The sequence below is a fragment of the Nothobranchius furzeri genome, chromosome 13 (assembly GCF_043380555.1).
Source record: "Nothobranchius furzeri strain GRZ-AD chromosome 13, NfurGRZ-RIMD1, whole genome shotgun sequence".
Lineage (NCBI taxonomy): Eukaryota > Metazoa > Chordata > Actinopteri > Cyprinodontiformes > Nothobranchiidae > Nothobranchius > Nothobranchius furzeri.
Genome location: NC_091753.1, coordinates 15,756,235 through 15,774,501, shown reverse-complemented (window position 1 = coordinate 15,774,501; position 18,267 = coordinate 15,756,235). Strand labels below are relative to the sequence as shown.

Here is an 18,267-nt window from a genome sequence, read left to right as displayed (position 1 = left end):
GGCTGATCCGCACCGCGGAGCGTGGAATCCAAGGATGAAGGACGAGTGGGAGCCGGGCCCATGCACGGAGACGACAAAGTGCCAGCGGATGGAGCCGCGCACCGTGTCGCAGCGCGTGGTCGCGACAGCGCCATGACATCCCATCCCACCCAACGTTGTGGGGGAAGCAGGATGAGTCGGGCCTGGCTGGAGGCTGGGGCCGGTGCGCAAATGGAGCGCACCCTTACAGTTGGCCGTGTAATACAACGGACTGCAGGAACATGCAGATGTGTCGCAGTGCTTGGTGTGGGGAACATGTGTGAGGATTCGGCAGAGGGTTCTGCAGAGGACTGTAGGATTGTGCTCTCAATGTGATGTTTTTTGGGTTTTATTTCAGAACCAAAATCATTCAGAGTTAACATTACAGTCATAAGCACACACATTCCCCCCAACGAGTTGTTTTCGTGGTTTTTTTCGGCGAGGTTCCTGCGCCTGTGACTGCCAAGATGGCGTCTGCTGGCTCTTTCGGAACCGTTGGCCGCCAACTCCCTGGTCCCGCTGAGGTGGAGCCGAAGCGGGAGGCCGGCTCCGCGGGGCAGGCGGTGCAGCTAGGCGCCTGAAGTTTCCGCACCGTTCGTCCCATCCTCTGGAGAAACGGCCGGAGTGCGAGGCTAACCGAGGGTGGACCAGGTCTCGCACCGTGGCTGACAGTTCAGCCGCCCTCTGAGCCCTCTCGATGACTCTCGTAAGATGGGGACCAAACAGAACGTCAGAGGTGAAGGGGCCTTCCAGCATCTCCCTGTGCAGGTGATCAGAAATGGAGGGCAGGGCCTTGAGCCACAAGGCCCGCTGGATAAGTGTCTGCCAGGTAGCAATGTGAGCAGAACCGGTGAGTACAGCAGCGCACAAATTGAGAATGGCACCAGCAGTTTTAATAATGATGGTTTTTGACTCGTCAGGAACATCAAGCTCTTCCACCATTTTGGAAATGCCAAAGGCAAGAAGGGCGATGTTTCCTGCAGCGCCAGTCTGGAAGGCGCACTGGTGTGCAAGATCGGTCAGCCGCGTCAGCAGCTGGTCATGCTTAGAAGAGGGAACTGCTCGCGGGCCAGCGAGGTGGTTCTTGGCGCCACACAGCGAGGCCAAGTTCGGCTCCAGTGGAGGAACGGATGGCCAGCCCAGGTCGGAGAAGCCCTCGACCTTGGTAATGAGTGCATACGTGGAAATTGGCGCCTTAAGCCTAGCAGGCTCGGAGAAGGGGGTGGCCCAGCAGCTCATGGCAGCGGGGAAACACGGCCAGACGGGGTCTGGACAGCGCATCTGTGTTTACCCAAAAATTCCTGCCAAATCATCTGCCTCAGGCGGAGCCGGTTCTGGAACGGCTAGCCCCTTGCAGACCGCGGCTGCGGAGATGATGATGGCGGGCAGCTCCTGGAGCAGTGCTGTAACTGCTGGCAGGGAGGAGCTAGAAGCCACTGGGGCAGGAGGACCCGCTGAGCAAGGCTTGTCGACCTCCGTGTTGTACAGGAGGGAAAAGGGGCTATGGCAGCCAGCCTCGTCGTACTCCTCACGAGGCTCGTCGACCTCCGTGTTGTACAGGAGGGAAAAAGGGCTATGGCAGCCAGCCTCATCGTACTCCTCACGAGGCTCGTCGACCTCCGTGTTGTACAGGAGGGAAAGAGGGCTATGGCAGCCAGCCTCGTCGTACTCCTCACTGTCGATGACATCGTCCAGTCGGTAGGAGCCAGCCGGCTCCTGACCGACGACGAAGAACTGAAAAGCCTTGTCCAGTGAGTACGTGCCAGCCACCGGAATTTCCTCGTCGATGGTGGGGGTGAAGTACTCGACCCGGCGGACCTTTTCAGCCATGGGCAGAGCGGCTCAAAATGGGCAAGAGGCCTGGGGGGTCAAGGCCAGGCCAGCGTGATGAGCCCCGAGACAGACCTCACACTTGGCGTGCAGGTCGCCGCTGGAGATGGAGCCCGTCTGGCAGGCCGGGCAGGTCCTGGCGTCGCTGGACATGGTCGGTGAGTTAAATGTTGTTTCTTCGATAATTTGCTCTTTAAAGAAAGCTCTTAAGCTTGGCTTGAAGAGATAACGGAGGCGAACAGTGGAGTCGCTCCACTTATATACCCACAAGGGGTGCCCACCATTGGTGGGCGTACATTTAAGCTATTCGTGATTGGCTGATGCTGAGATCATCCTTCCAATAGCGGCTAGCTTAAGGGCTAAGACTAGACGAAATAGAACATGTAGAGCCTTGATAGAAGACATTTGAGAGTGCACATTAAACTCACTGCACACAGCTTTTTGTTATTGTGATCTCTGGTCATGGTGAGGTTGCTCCTGCTGACTTGAACCAACCATTTTCTTCTCCTCTCTGCGTCTTTGGGTAAGCCATACATTCTGTAGTGGAGGCAAATTGATGATTTTATCTGTTATGACCATGAAGATGTAATATTCTATATATTAACCTGTGAGGTCTTTATTGTAATTAATCAGAAGATTCTAGGATTTAATTCAGAAGATCTAGGTTCTTTGCTTTTTCAGTGATCAACCACACTTCGTGTTACTTCAAGAAAGAGTCACGTTTATAAAAGTAAGAATTTATTTTACAAATAATTTAAAACATGACAAATTGGTTAACTATTATTTACTGTGAATGGGTGGAGCTAAAGGTGATGAAGGAACCTATGTGTAAATGCAGTGTTGGTCAGAACTTCCGAATCTTGGAAAGCGGCGTCTCCGGATGAAAAATAATTCAGAAGCACATTCAGACGCAATCTCTCTGTGTTCTACCTCACCCTTTTGATGACCCTTGTCACGGATCTGGAGGTCAGAGAGGTCGGATGACCTCTGGAAACCCAGGTCCGGTATATTGACCACAAGCACTGACTTCTAGTCAGGGCTGGACTGGGACAAAAATTCAGCCCGGGCATTTTGACTGGAGACCGGCCCATCACCTGGTTTTTTTTGGAAAAGACATTAAGCCTTACGCTGTTCTGACACACACCAACGTACACTTTCTTGTTGGTAATATTTATGTATCAATCTAATAAACGTAAACCCACACCATCCTTCCTATCCTGGTATTCTAAAAAGTACTTAGTAAAAAGGAAAAAAGACCACTTGATTAAGGTAACACCCCAAACAATCTCTAACACTTGGTAGAAACCTGACATTAAAACAGAGAGAACTATTAATCAATAATGAATATTAATATAAAAAAGACATTTATGGAAATTTTCATAAACTGTTTTATTACCACACCAACTAGGAAATATTTTTACAAATACACGGGAAAGGACAGATAAGGGTGTAAAAGAATGGCATCTGTTGGACCTACTCATATGACCACAGTACTGGTATGTGTTTCACAAAAAATAGATCAATCATATGCAGTAGTACTTACAGCTTCAAAAGTTGCATGGTCTACAGAACATATTGTATTCATAGAGCCTGAAAAAGAGAAAAGAAAGATAGATAACATAAAAAATAAAAACTATTAAGGACAAATTGATTTGTATCACCAAAATACTCACTGTATCTATAAAACGTCCACAGCAGCAACACTGAACATTTAAAAACATGGAAACCTTTAAGAAGTGAAAGGACACACAGCAAAGGGTTAGAAAAAATTGCATTTAACATTTCCAGACAACGACAGTAGTGTATGTTTTCTACAGAGAAATGGCATCATAGTCTATTTAGTACTTACTTAAAATTAACCCTCTCCATGCATACAAAAGAATAACAGATTAAGGCTTAAGAAAACATGTTTATAAATGCCTAAAACCCCAGTCTCATATTTATTCTATGTGCTGTATTAGGTTGTATTTTCTGACCACATGACTTGTTTGAAGTGAAGATACTCTTAGAAACTACACCTATTCTTCTGACTGTAATTTACACAACAACTATAAAGCAGAACTTAATTTTAACTGATAAATTAGGAACATTGCAGTATTGGGAAAAAATAAATAAATAAATCAATTCTAAATTAATTCTAAGAGTCGAATTGGTACACACGTCCAAAATTGGTTCAATTGTTTAATATAGTGTAGCTGTTTTTACAGCAAAATTGGAATTAAAACTCCATGTAGTTGGTTAATGGCAGTTCTGAAAGGGTTAATGAAGTTTTTTATTAAGTGTTGTTATGAGGTGTTGCATCATTGAATTACAGTCATATCATTAAGGTAACTGCTCAAACAAAATATTTTTTTAGGACTGATGATTAAAATGATTCAATTTGAACAGATTGAATTGATTGGGATTGCAATAATGGATTTTAACTCCAGGTAATCAGAATTGATTTGAACTGATTCTTGAAACTTGAATCAAACCAAAGCATTAGTTTGGAATGTTTTGATAATTTTGTTTCTCCCTTACCAGGTTACAAAAGAAGCTTTCTCAGCAGGTCACTCTTCTCAGCTACCTTGTCAATGACCATGTCAGAGTCCATCGACATAAGAATATCCTTCTCAGTGGCCATCAGCATAAACATCTCCAGCCTGTTTGCAGACAGGCTGCTTCGTAGTCTGCTTTTGATGAACTTGAGTGTGGAGAATGTTCTTTCACAGGCAACCTGAGTGAGGGAGAGGGTCAGCAGGTACTTGTATGCCAGCCCAAGGAGATGATAAGCGTCTGACAGCAGGTTGAAGCACCTGAGAATTTGATAGCAGCACAGTGGGCAATCTTTGCAAGATTTACAGCTTTTGGTCACAATGTCACTGTCTTCTTCCAATTCTTCAGATCTGTCTTTTGCTGTTCTGGTCCTGTAGTCATCTACAAGTGATGTCTTCAGCCTTTCCCACTGTCCAGCAAAACATATCAGTTCTGACTGAAGGTTATTTACCGTAGCACTGCTGTCAAATTTGAGGAGATGTGTGCTGAGGTTCTGAAGTGCAGTTCTAGGAAGAGAACCTGTTCTGATTTGGCTAAACTTTCTGGGGTCCAACCATGCCAGATCCACAAGAAGGGGGCCATGTATGTCAAAACGTCTGTGGATTGCCTCAATAACTGTGTCTAGGATGATGTTGTGCACTTTCACCTCATACGTTTTCTCAGCATTAATTTGCGACTCATCTTCAGACATCTCACCGGCCATGCTTTTTCTCTTCTTGACTCTCTTTTCAGGTAGTGCAGCCTCCACTTCCATGTCTGTGTGTTCCTCCTTCTCCTCGAGTTTCTGATTTGTCTGTTTTACAAATCTGTCTGCAGCTTCCTTCACAGTTGGGAAGTCCCTGGCGATACTTTTGAGGCTATCTTGTGTGACAGTCACCATATGATGGGCGGAGAGAATATCCATACCCTTTGACTGGAGGTACTTTGACAAAGGAGTTGTTTGCTCAAACACTCTAAGAAATATCTGTGCTGTTAACACAGTTTCATGTTTCAAGAGAGACTCTTTAAAGCCTCGGGCTTTGGCACGAACAGCTGGCTTTTCTTTTTCCCTCTTTTCAATAGCTTCCAGTGTGAGGACTACATCAAGGAAGAGGCCATCCTCTGGTTTTCCAAAGTGTCCAAAGATTTTTTGTAGGGCATCATGTTTGGCCCACCACCGTGTTTCACATATTGGACTGAGGCGTCTGTGTCTTGCCTTTTCTTGGGTTTGTTTCTCCCATAGATTAACCCTGTGATAGGACTCCTTGATGAATACAGCTATGTCATTCAGTAAATTAAAGAGGGATCCACTTTCAATGACACTCTGTGTTGTGTCAGCAAGCACAAGATTCAGTATGTGGGCATAGCACCACACATGCACATGAGTTGGAGACTGGGCAGCCATAAGTGCTGAAAAGCCTTTATACTGGCCCTGCATATTTGAAGCCCCGTCTGTTGCATTCCCAATGCACATGGCATGGTCCAGTTTCAGATGCTCTAGAACTCCACAAAGCAAGTTTACAAAGTACTGCCCTGTGAATGCTTCGCACCTCACAATGGAGACAAGCCGCTCCTGCACAGCCTCAGTAACATATCTAATGATTACTGAACACTGATCATACCCTGTGATGTCTTGGGTTGTGTCTAGCTGAATAGAAAACATCCCAGCTTTCTTCACATCACTAGTGATACTCTCTTGAATGAGATGGCCAAGTGCATCAATGACAGAGTTGACAGTTGTTTTGGAAAGTAAGGTGATGAGAGATCCTCTACCTTTTGATCCACTGGACTGATGCGACTTCTTGCTTTTTTCAATGCAGTCATTCAGATGTTCTCTAAGGCATGCATCATATTTGCCTAATAGCACAATCAGTTCCAGAAAGTTACCATGATCAACAGTGTTATCGCTCAAAGTGTATGCAGCCTCATTCTCCACATGCCTATAGCTAAGTCCCCTCTTCCCTAGTACTTTGACCACATCCACTATACGCTCCAAAACTTGTCGTCTTTTTTTTACTTGTGCTCTGTGAGCTGACAACTGACTGCCAGCAAACAAGCTGTTGATGTTGCCTTTTGAGCACCTTAAGAAAAAAGCTTCAGCACAGGTCTTGTGTGTAGTGCTCTTTTCATGCTCCTCTGTACGCACATGCACATGTCGCCAGTCACTCATGCCTGTTATAAATGTGCTGGTGTCAGTCCGCCTTGCAAATGCCAGACACACAAAGCAGAACAATAAATGTCGTTCTTTGCAATAAGTAAGCCACTTCCTGATGGAGCCATCTTTACGGCTGAATACCCTCATCACAACTGCATTGCTGGTGTTCTGCTGTGGGTGGTAATCTAAGAAAGCTTGTAACATGGCGGGTTCAGGGCGAGCAAAGTAATCTATGCCTTGGCTCTCACTCTCCTCCTCTTCCAAGTCTCTCTCCTGCTCTTGGATATCTCTGTCTTGCATTTCACTTTCCTGCTCTTGCATCCCTCTGTCTTGCATCTCATTTTCCTGCTCTTGCGTCTCTCTGTCTTGCATCTCATTTTCCTGCTCTTGCGTCTCTCTGTCTTGCGTCTCATTTTCCTGCTCTTGGATATCTCTGTCTTGCATCTCATTTTCCTGCTCTTGCGTCTCTCTGTCTTGCGTCTCATTTTCCTGCTCTTGCGTCTCTCTGTCTTGCGTCTCATTTTCCTGCTCTTGGATATCTCTGTCTTGCATCTCATTTTCCTGCTCTTGGATATCTCTGTCTTGCATCTCACTTTCCTGCTCTTGCATCCCTCTGTCTTGGATGTCACTCTCCTGTTGACACAATTTATTGAGATTATGAGGACCTCCTTAACAAGGTGATCAGAGACCGGATGACAATTATTAAGGATATTATTATTTAAAGTTCAATAATATCAAGCATAAATAAGAAATAGTATCAATATAACAATATTGTACCAAATACAATATTTTCATGTTGAACCTTTAACTATTTAAGGTTACAAGTTGAGTGGCCCCATACCATAGTTATAACATCAATGCCCAAAACTATTTGTTAATATGTTGTTAATACGAGTTGCAGTATTTATAGCTATCCTGTTAGGTTGTGTAATTGTTGGACGGAATCTTTCACAAAACACATAATTAATACATTTTTTGTGTATGATTTTGTGCATTTAGAATATCTATATTAAAGTCTCCACAAACACTAACTTATGATTATTTGTATTTAATTCTACTGTACATTTCGGAAAATTTGTTCTGAAAAATTATTAATAATTATGAAATATTTTGTTTACAAATGAAATTCTTACCTTCTTAACTAAATATTTAACTTTAAGTTAATATTTATCATCCAAACGAAATATTTAACTTTTGAACTAAATACTTTGATTACAAACTAAATATTTACCTTCTTAAATACATATTTAGCATCCAAACGAAATCTTTATCTATTTAACTAAATATTTTGTTTACAAACCAAATATGTATCTTCTAACCAAAATATTTCACTTTTTAACTAAACATTTCACTTGCAAACTAAGTATACATGTTTTTATAAATGTTAAAAGTTTTACCAAATAGTTTGAAGTTGAAACATTTCTTAATGAATAAACAATGACTTTTAAATATTAATTCCCTTTTAATTTCTCATATGACAGGCTAAATAACTGAAATTGTTAACTTTAACTGTGTAACTTTACAAACAGCATTTCATGGAGGACAATATAAATAGAACTTTGAAGTTCTATGTATGTCCAATTTATAGTCAAATCAAATTAGTGTATATTTGAATAGTCGTAAATCACATCATTGGGAGAAGGTTTTCACAATTATTTCATTTTAAGTAGTACTGCTACAATGCAGAGACATATTTATTAACATTGTTCTAGTCTATTAATAGTTTTTTCAATACTTTCTGCATAACCAGCCCATTAAGAGCATTCATGATCTTTATGTGGCCAAAAATGAAAATGAATTTGACATCCCTGATTTAAGTTCTACACATTTAAAATTAAAATAAGAAATAAAAGTATTTTTGTCTCTCCCCCCTCTACCTGCCCCCAGGCACAGCTGTTAGAGCCTCCCCTGCACAGTCACCACCAGCCTTCTATCAGCTACGTAAAAAAGAATCCTGGTGACAATTGTTCATAACTTTTCTTCGAGTCATTCATGTAATCTAAAATGTAAACAGTTTCTCCATTAACTGTTCAGCTGCTCGGGTGATTGAGCCTGGACATCTCCTATTTCTTCTCGATGTTTCTCTCTCATCAGATGCAAACTGACACCATGACCAGCAGCTTTTACAGCAAACACCGGCTAATAAACGGATCCGCTGATGATCAAATGCACCTGAGTTTAGATGTCACCCGCTTTTATTGCCAATAAAACAAGAAGAAGAAAAAATGTTGGGGAACGAGGAGACGGCCGGCCGAGCAGCATAAAGACACCACAGCGTTGTCTCTCTCTCTTTTTTTTTTTTTGTTTCAGGCTAGCTAAACTACAGGACAAATCACGTTCTGTTTCAACTCAAACGGACGATTCGGTTTTTTTAATGGGAAGATTGGAAACCCTAAAAATTAACTGTCAGTAACATAGCAACCGGCCAACAGTGGAAACTCCGTATAATAAACAGTAAGATGAGTTATTACTGACTTTAAAAAGTTAGCAAGCAGGTCGATGACAATAAACTACACCTGAACTTGGATTATATTTGACCCAGATTTCTTACCTGAAATTCGGTTCTGCCACTTGGACGGGCAGCCGGTTCGGGTTTCTCCTCCTCCTCCCTCTTTTCTTCTCCAACCTGTCGCTGGGCTGAGGCTCCATCACCTCCTAAATTGATTTTACTTGAACCTTCACTACCAAACAACTGTGAGATTTTAACACATTTACCAGCATCAGCCTGAGGGGCCAGTTTCTTTTTTATTCGAATTTTCTCCGCTCCTCCTTTCCGTTTTTTGTTCTCCATTTTGTTAAGCTTGTCTGTCTGTTTACTGAGACTCAAACAACTGGCGGGTGCATTAGACCTCTGGCTATTGGTCCAGCCCAGAGTGTATTATGACCAATTGGCCAATCCACAAACTTTTACGAGGCGTCGCGTGGCGCGGCGCGAACAAGTTGTCCGCATTAACTAGAGGCCAGAAAAAAAAAAAAAAAAAAAAAAAAAGACACCGGCCCATGAAAGATGAAAGAGTCGGCCCAGCGGGCAGTTGCCCGCTATGCCCTATGGTCAGTCCAGCGGTGCTTCTAGTCCAAAAGATGTCACCAGGCAACACAGGTTGAAATCTGCTTGCATCTCAGGAACAATTCTTAAGGAGTTGAACAATATCAGCTTTGTTCTGCAGGAACTGTTTAGTGTCTCAGCTTTGTAGGTACAAAAAGGATTTGTTAAAGAGATATGCTAAAGATGGCCAGTCTGAAGCTTTCTCTAGAACTGGCACTCAAAGTGATTTGGTTTTAAAGAATTGATGTTATTCTTTTCACAGCCAATCAGAAGCTGACATGTTTTAGAGATGTTACCAAGACAACTCAGAAACACACCCTCTTTGATAGGGAGGCTCTGATCTGGGTATAAGGTTAGCTATGTGTAATGGATTTAACTTAGCTGTACTTGTTATGTGTGGACAAGGGCGTCAGTTTGTTTTCAGAATTGCTGGGGACAATAACCATACACTTGAGTGGGGTTTAAAAATTGCTGGGGACAATAAAGGCAGGCTTTTTTGAAGGTGGGGGGGACACAGCTGCCAATCACAAATTTTGCCGGGGACATGTCCCCGGCGTCCCCGGTTAAAATGACGCCTATGTGTGTGGATGCAGGTGTGAGGACCTTGTCGTCAAAACATGGTGAACACACTGCAGGTTCTATTAGACAAACATAACATCCATTCAGTGAGCACAGATTAATGAAGCATTTCATTATCATAATTAGTAATCAACAATTGTTTATTTAATGATTATCTAGATTATAAGTCATAGAAGGAGTTTATAATCATTCTTGAATTTAGCAACTGATTTGAGCTGGATCTTCTTTCTTCTGGAGGCAGACAGATGAGACCTTGGGAAAGAAAGTTATTGTTTATGATTCAGACTTGCAGAGTCTAAATCCCAGCTGGTGTGAAGGCTCATTTAAAGGGAACACATGCAATATTGTGTCTCCTTTCTGACCAGATGTTGAATAGATGGTAAAAGGTCAGACTGTACCCAAACTGACCATTGCTGGACGCTACAATTCTGATTCCTCCCTCAGACCGATTGCTATATGCAGCGCAGCAAACCATGGTAAGATAATCAACCTATAAAGGTATTCTTAAAATACTATTTTTATACATATAGAAATATTGAACTAAACCACAAAAATGGAGATGTAAAATTACATTTTAAAATTTTATCCAACCCTAAAATTAGTGATTTCAAATTTGAACCCACAGACACATTTTATGTTAATAGTAATCAAAATAAAGTTATTCAAAAGAGTTTCATTAGGTCTTGAGTACATTGCTCCAAATTAATGATTCAGCTCATTTGTGCAAATGTAATGACTAAACATAATGTTGGTAAAATGCTTTATTAATGCTATTATACATGTTGTACAAGTTTGTATTCATTTTTTCACAAATAACACCTTTTTATCTACTGTGATGAACCATACAGTTTTATTGAAAATTTATTTTTAATTAGTTGCTATAGAAGCCAGATAAACTGGGTTATAGATGCATGTACTGTCTTCACATAAAAATATAAAGTAATGATTGTAAAATGTATTCTACTGAACATAACAGATCATCATTCAAAGCACAAACAGCTACATATTTTCTTCAAGGTAAGCTGGAGCAGAATTCTAGCTTTCAATAAACACTTTAAAATGGATGTTACAACTCGAGTTTAGGGCTTCTTGTAGGGCTTAGTTATTAAATATGCATATATTAGAGCAGTGTGTTGCATTACTACATCAAATTTAGTGCTATAATATATTATAGTAATGTATGTGGTCTAAATGTGTTCTACAGTGTGTTAGGACTGTCGTATTCCTGTAATGTAGAACAGTCACGGGTGTCTGTCTTCCTACAAATGCTCGGAAAATTATAAATAGGCTACTTTGTGAATGAATTAGGACATATATATAATATAATACGCTGACGTCGTTAGGTCCGTTTTAGGGGGGCTTCATCCCCCCTAAAATAATCACAAGCCCCCCTATCATTTTGGTTTATTTTATTTTTTTTCAGTTAACTTTTTTTTATTTGTTCACATCTACATGCTGAACACAATCACGACACGTGTAATTGGTACATGAGTTTTTTAGTCTGAAACAGAAATAATAATTAATGAATATAGAACTACACCGTCGCACACAGGAAGTATCAAGAAAGGACTTCCTCCACTTCCTTAAGCCCGCAGCTTTGTTGACAAGTCAGGGTCGATACAGAAAAACCTATATATCGATGAGCAAACCCTGCTCAGCGCTCATGTAAGTCACTCAACATCACATTAGGGTGACAGCAACAGCAGCACACCGTTAATATTTCAAGGTTATAGTTCAGACGAGAGAGGAAAATGCTACTGCACTGACATGCTAATGCTAACTCCGCTAGCATGTTTACATGCCGCAAACCATAATGAAAAGCTTTGATGTCAAGTAAAATGGTCGGAAAACTCCCCTGAAGTGACATGATTAACCAGCCAGCCAGTTCATTGAGTGACTTAGTGCCACCAACTTGAGCGTACAGTAATGAGTCTGCTCAAACAGAAACTGTTCTGCGCTTGTGTGCAGCAGCTGCAGCCCTCTCTATGGGATCAATTCTGCACATGCAAATCTCTCCCTGCTCTCCTCAACAAGTAGCCTCTCCAACAGTCAATCACAGACAGCTCTGTTTTATCCAACCAAAGCATGTCCAGGAGACACTGCTTTGCAGAAAAGCACCCATTTAACAGCTTATTAAACTGCTTTCTGCTGCTGTTTAGCTACCAGTCACCATCCACTGCCTGCAAGATACTTTGTTGTAATTCATGTGTCATGATTAGGGTGACCATATTTGACTTCCAGAAAAGACACATTGCCTATTCCTAAAACTGTTAAATTGCACTCTTTTCAGTTAAAAATGACTTTTAATTTCAACATATAAAGTGTTTCTTCTCTGTTTGGTTAGACATAAATGATCCCTTGATGTGTAAAAGGAAGTGAACAGTGGAAATGTCCCAGGAAAAGAGGAGGGTTAATCAACCTAATTAAATATAATTATATAAAGTCCTCTTTATCTGAAAAAAGTGCAATTTTCCTGCCAGTATTTCCTGGACATGCTTTGATTGCATAACGGAGAGCTCTCTGATTGGCTGACGGAGAGGCTACATTGCTTTGTAAATTGCAAATTGAGCAACAGCAGGGAGATTTGTGCAGGCAGAGACGGAGTTGAGCATGCAGAGAGAGGGCTGCATACGACGTTGTGCTCTTGCAGATTGATCACTGCACACTCCAGTTGGTGGCACAAAAATCACTCCACACTAAAAGCCTGAATCAGAATCTGGCCGAATGTGTATATTATTGACCATTTTTCTATATTATATATATTTTTCTATAATATATATATATATAATATATTATAGGTACATATATGTATCTATAATATAGTAAACAGCCAGTTTTATATATGTCACATATATTCAAAAGCTACATCAAAACATATATTAAAACCTATATGTTTATGACTTCTTTCCATGTGGGTTGTCAATTGCTTAATATTTCCTATGTTTACCTATGGTAAAGAAAGGAGATATTGTACTCATCTAACTTTAACATAAATTTTGGCAGCTCGATGTGACGCTATGGAAAATGCCATCATCATGAGCAACCAAACATGGGCTATATTAGACTAACAGTTGTCCATATTCTGTACCATTTATCCACCAATGGCTGTTCCAATTATTGTGAGTGAAAACTGAATGGTATAGTAGCATTTGTCTTGGCATTAGAAATTGAAAATGTTTTTCAATGTGTTGGCTAGATGGATATACGAAGACTTTTTTAAGAGAGTGAGTGAGGAACAGGAGAGAGACCAGGTGGTTGATGCTGAGGAGATCTGCATGGCCAAGGTCAGTGATCTACAGCGAAAACAGGGGCGAGCGCACCGTTATGAGCATTTACCTGAGCACAAAGTTCCCAAGCAAAATTGAACAGTTTTCTATTTAGGAGTGAACATGTAAGAGACATTGAGAAAAAAAAAATAACTATAATTATCATCTGGCCTGCAACCTTATGTCAAGTTGTATCTGTATAGTTGACTTTCTGTATTATAAGTTCTACTACTTGCTGGATATTTTTATATATACTGTTATTTTGTCTTGTAATAGTTAATTATATACTCCTTTATTCCATATCATAGCAGTGTTATTCATATATTATAACTGTCAACTGCACACTCATTTGGCAGAATAAAAGTTTTACAATTATTCATTTGTTCTTTATTGTCACATTTCAGTAACATTTATAATTAAACAAGTTGTAAGTAAACAAATTAAATAAATGACTACAACATTTCCCCCTGTTAAGTGCAGTAGACTGAAATGAATAGCTTTATTTGGAAATATAACATATCTCATTTTTAATGGACTTACATCAAATCTTTCTTCAACATAGACCCCACTAATGAACTGATTAAGTGTTATTTTTTATGAAAAGAAAAGAGAAAATGCACAAAAGATGGAAAGGAAAAGAAAGTGATAAAATAATAGGTTTTGTTAAATGTTCTTCAGATAATGAATTAATTGACAAAGTTTTTGCAGGGTGTGACAAAAAACGTTCGAGGTCAAGCTCCTGGGGCTAAGCCCCCCCTATATCTCAATCCTAGTGACGTCCATGATATAATATATTATATTATTCAATAATTACCACAAATCACCAGGGGAAATGTGATATTAAATTTTTGTGATTTGTCCTACCATACGCCGTTCAAACTGACTTATGGCGCTGGGATGTTTGGAACATTTTGAGAGCTCCATGAACCACGTGACCGCGACTTCAAAGCGTGTCGTTACTCTCTCTTTCTACAGCTCTGGGGCTTTCCACAAAAGTAAACAATCAATGATGAACAGGGGTATGCTTCTACGCCTGCAGAGACAGAAAAAATACAAAACCAAGACTCCCAAACTACATTGTCAAGGAGAATAAAGACATTTATGAAGTTAAAGACATCTCTAATGAATTCAGTGAATTTTTTGTAAATGTAGGGAGGAGCTTTGTGGATAGCAAACCAACAATAGAAACGGAACACTTTAACTAATAATGTCAAAAGTATATTCCTTGACAAAGTAGAAAAAGAAGAAATAAGAAACATTGTAAAAAAAAAAACTGAAACAGGGCCGGATTTAGCCAGCCCTACAAAGGGGTGCAGGTAGAATATCGGGGGTGCAGGTATGGGAAATAATTTTTCGGGTGTCACATACCTCCATATCCCTAAAATGCATAGAAAACTATGCTATTATCATTACAGTTCTTCTATCCATATATCTATCTTTTCCTTTGATCCATTCCTTACACTACCCTCTGCATTTACCCGGGCTTGGGACCGGCACAAATGGGGCACTGGCTTGTTCCCTATTGGGGCTGCAGTCATCTTTTTTTTCTGTCTGTCTGTCTGTCTGTCTGTCTGTCTGTCTGTCTGTCTGTCTGTCTGTCCATCTATCTTAATTTTTTAATGTTTTCATCTTTTTATGTCTTTAATCTATTTTATCTATCTTATCTCTCTATCCTTCCATTTTTATTTTATTTTTTATTTCACTTATATATTTTTGTTTCATTTTTAGAATTGTTGTTGTTTTTATTTCTTTATGGCTTTTATCAGTCATTACAGCATCAGCCGTCTGCTTTTCTGTGCTTAAGTCCTAACAAATCCATCCATATCTAGGCCTGTTATGGCCTTCTCTTGAGCCAGAATGACTAAATTTCTTCTCTCGTGTAGCGTAGTACGGCGGAACGGGGTAAGGACACGAGACAAAGTGGAGAAAGAGCTCTCGCATGATGCTGCTCATATTCCAATCACAAGGGAGGTCACATATGTGACAGTGTGAGCATCCTGTCACAGTGTCCCGATTGATCATGCGCCCTGGCTACTTGGCCAAGGGGATGTCCCTTTGGCTGACTGGTTAGCGTGCGTGACTCTCACCCGGGAGTCTTCTGCGTGGCCCACAGTGGACATTACAATACTACCTGTTAGCAGTGAGCTTGTTTTTCTTTGTCTTTTAGCAGCTGGTGCAGGTGTGCTGGTTAATGTCTCACTTTCCTCATCTCTCATCTGCTTCAAAGCCTGCAGAGATGCACTGACTACTTCTGAAGCACAGCACAGGTCAACAGATTGAGACTGCAGCATAGAATTTGCAGACTTCAAGGAACCCAGAACTTTTAGGATAAATGTTCCTATTTCAAATAAATTGTGCCTCCTTAACATCATCAACAGTCCTGATGTCTCTGTATAGATACCAACAGTAGCAGCTCTGTCCAACTGCATTTTTGGTTCTTTTTTAAAACACAGGAAAAGTTTCTCTTTACCTTGCTGCTGACAGTTTCGTTCGCAGCTGCAAAAATCCTCAGAGCTGACGCTGATGGTGGCGTCACTTCCTACTCCATTTTTCCGCGGGCAACAGAGGACGTTGTAGCCCTCTGCTGCCCGCTCTCCCCTCTCCAACGATGCAGTCCGATGCACGGTCCAACGTGTAAACTCCATCGTCCCTGTTCATGGTCCCACATCCACGTCTCCTTATCTCGATTGCTTCCTTTATCCATCTTTTGTATTTCTGTTGTTCGGTGTTTATGATCCTTGTGTTGTCCCAGTCCATTATATGGTTTTCTCTTGTGCAGTGATCTGTTACGGCTGACTTCTTTATTGTGCTTTCTGCTTCTTCTTATGCTGCTCTTGCGTGTTTTCGACTTGCCTCTTTCTCGCACTCCTTTCTATGTTCTATTGTTCGTGTGTTGAGTTGGCGTCCGGTTTATCCTATGTATGTTTGATTGCAGAGTTTGCATGGGATTTCATAAATGACTCCACATTTAAGTCCAGTTGATATTTTGTCTTTTGGGTGCACTAGTCTGTTTCTAACTGTTGTGTATGGTTTTGTTGGTGTGTTTGTTGTGTTTTTTCATTGTTGCTTTTATTTTTTCTGTTATGCCTTTAATGCATGGTAAGGTTATCACTGGTTTTGGTTCTTGTCTTTCTGGGTTTCTGGTTCTTTGCTTTGGTTGTTCTTTTCTTTCTGTTGTTTGTTGTTTTCCTTTGTTTGTTGCCCATGTCGGGTATCCGCAGGTCTTTAAAGCATGTTGCATGTGTTTGTTCTCTTGTTTACGGTCTCTTTCTTCTGTTATCATGTTTGCTCGGTGATATAATGTTCTGATTACTGACATTTTGTGTATGGTGGGGTGTTCGGATGTCCATAATAGATATTGGTCTGTGTGTGTTGGTTTCCTATATGTGTTTATGTTTAGGGTTCCACAGTCTGCCTGCTTATTTTCATGTCCATAAATGCTGTACTGCCATCTGTTTCTGAATCTTATGCTGCCTGTGTCGTCAATGTTATTCAAGTGTTGTGTTAGTGTTTCTGTTTGTCCTTTTGGTATGATTTCCAGTATGTCGTCTACGTAGCGTTTCCATAGTTTTATTTAGCTGGGGGGGGGGTTGGGGGGGGGGGGGCAGTGGCTATGGCTTTTTGCTCTAGGTCTTCCATGAAAAACTCGCACAGGGTGGCTGATGACGGGTTACCCATGGCGAAGCCTTCCAGTTGTTTGTATATTGTGTCATCATATGTGAAGTAAGTCGAGTTAGCTACCAGTCCTATCAGTTGTGCTATGTCATCTGCTGTGAGGTTTGTTATTTTGTGTAAAGTCTTGTCCTGGCTGATTCTGTTAACTACTACGTCTATGGTTTTTTGGTTTGGTGTTTTTGTGAACAGGAATGTGACGTCATTTGAGATGTGTATGTCGTTATCTTCTATTGTAATCTCCTTTAGTTCTTTTGCCAGTTCTATACTATTTTTGCAATGTTGATCTGTGTTACCTAATAACGGGCTGATGATCTTGCTGATTTCTTTTGCCATGTTGTATGTTGGTGTGCCTATGCTGTCTGCTATTGGTCTAAGTGGGGTGTTTTGTTTGTGTATTATTGATGTTCCATAAACTCTTGGTGTTATGTTTACTGTAGGAATCCAGTGTTTGTACATTTTTTTCTGTTATTTTGCCATTTTCTTGTAGTGGCTTCAGTAATTTTTTCATATTTTTGGGTCTTTTTAAAGTATTTTGTATGTATTTTTGTCTTCTAGCATCTGTTTCATCTGTTTGTATTTTTCTTTGTCCATTATCTGTTCATTTTTGGATAATGCTGTCATGGCTGATTGTTCTCCTTTAGTAATTTTGCTGTGTTGAATTTTGTTGTTCTTTAATATCCCAACTACATTATTTCTAAGTTCTGCTTTCTTTCCCTCATCTGTGATCTGTTGACATGCTAGTTCTGTTGCTACAATAAATTCATCATATGGTATTTTCTTTGGTGTTACTGCAAAATTTAAACCTTTTTTAATGCTTTATTTTGCTTCTGTTAGTTTGTATTATGAAAGGTTACATACTCATGAGCTTTGTGTGGTATTATCTTGTATTTCTTTTCTCTTTTTCTTGTTGATGGGTTTGTTTAACTTCTTTTTGTGTCTTTCTTTTACTTTTATGAACTCTTTTTCCTGTTGTTCCATCATGTGTCCATTAATTTGTTCCTCTGTTTTTTCATCTAGTTTGTGTAAAGGATGGGTAGTTTACATCTTACTTATGAACCATAAAATGTGAGATTCCATAGAAATATGAAATATCAATCTGATGAATCTTTGAATATTTTTACCAGAAGATCAGAACTTTTTATTGCTGGGATTAAGCGACACTTCGTATTAACTCCAAGCAGGGT

At 40.5% G+C, this 18,267-nt stretch overlaps 1 protein-coding gene across 1 annotated transcript; it reads right to left on the bottom strand.

Annotated features, from left to right (window-relative positions):
• Positions 1-3,317: 3,317 nt before the first annotated feature.
• LOC129154328 (zinc finger MYM-type protein 1-like) lies at positions 3,318-7,126 on the bottom strand. Its single transcript, XM_054734144.2, has 2 exons — positions 3,522-7,126; positions 3,318-3,438 (listed from the first exon to the last, which is right to left on the bottom strand). Exon 1 carries the CDS (start codon positions 7,124-7,126, stop codon positions 4,373-4,375), a length of 2,754 nt encoding a protein of 917 aa, XP_054590119.2. The 3' UTR covers positions 3,318-3,438; positions 3,522-4,372.
• Positions 7,127-18,267: the final 11,141 nt, after the last annotated feature.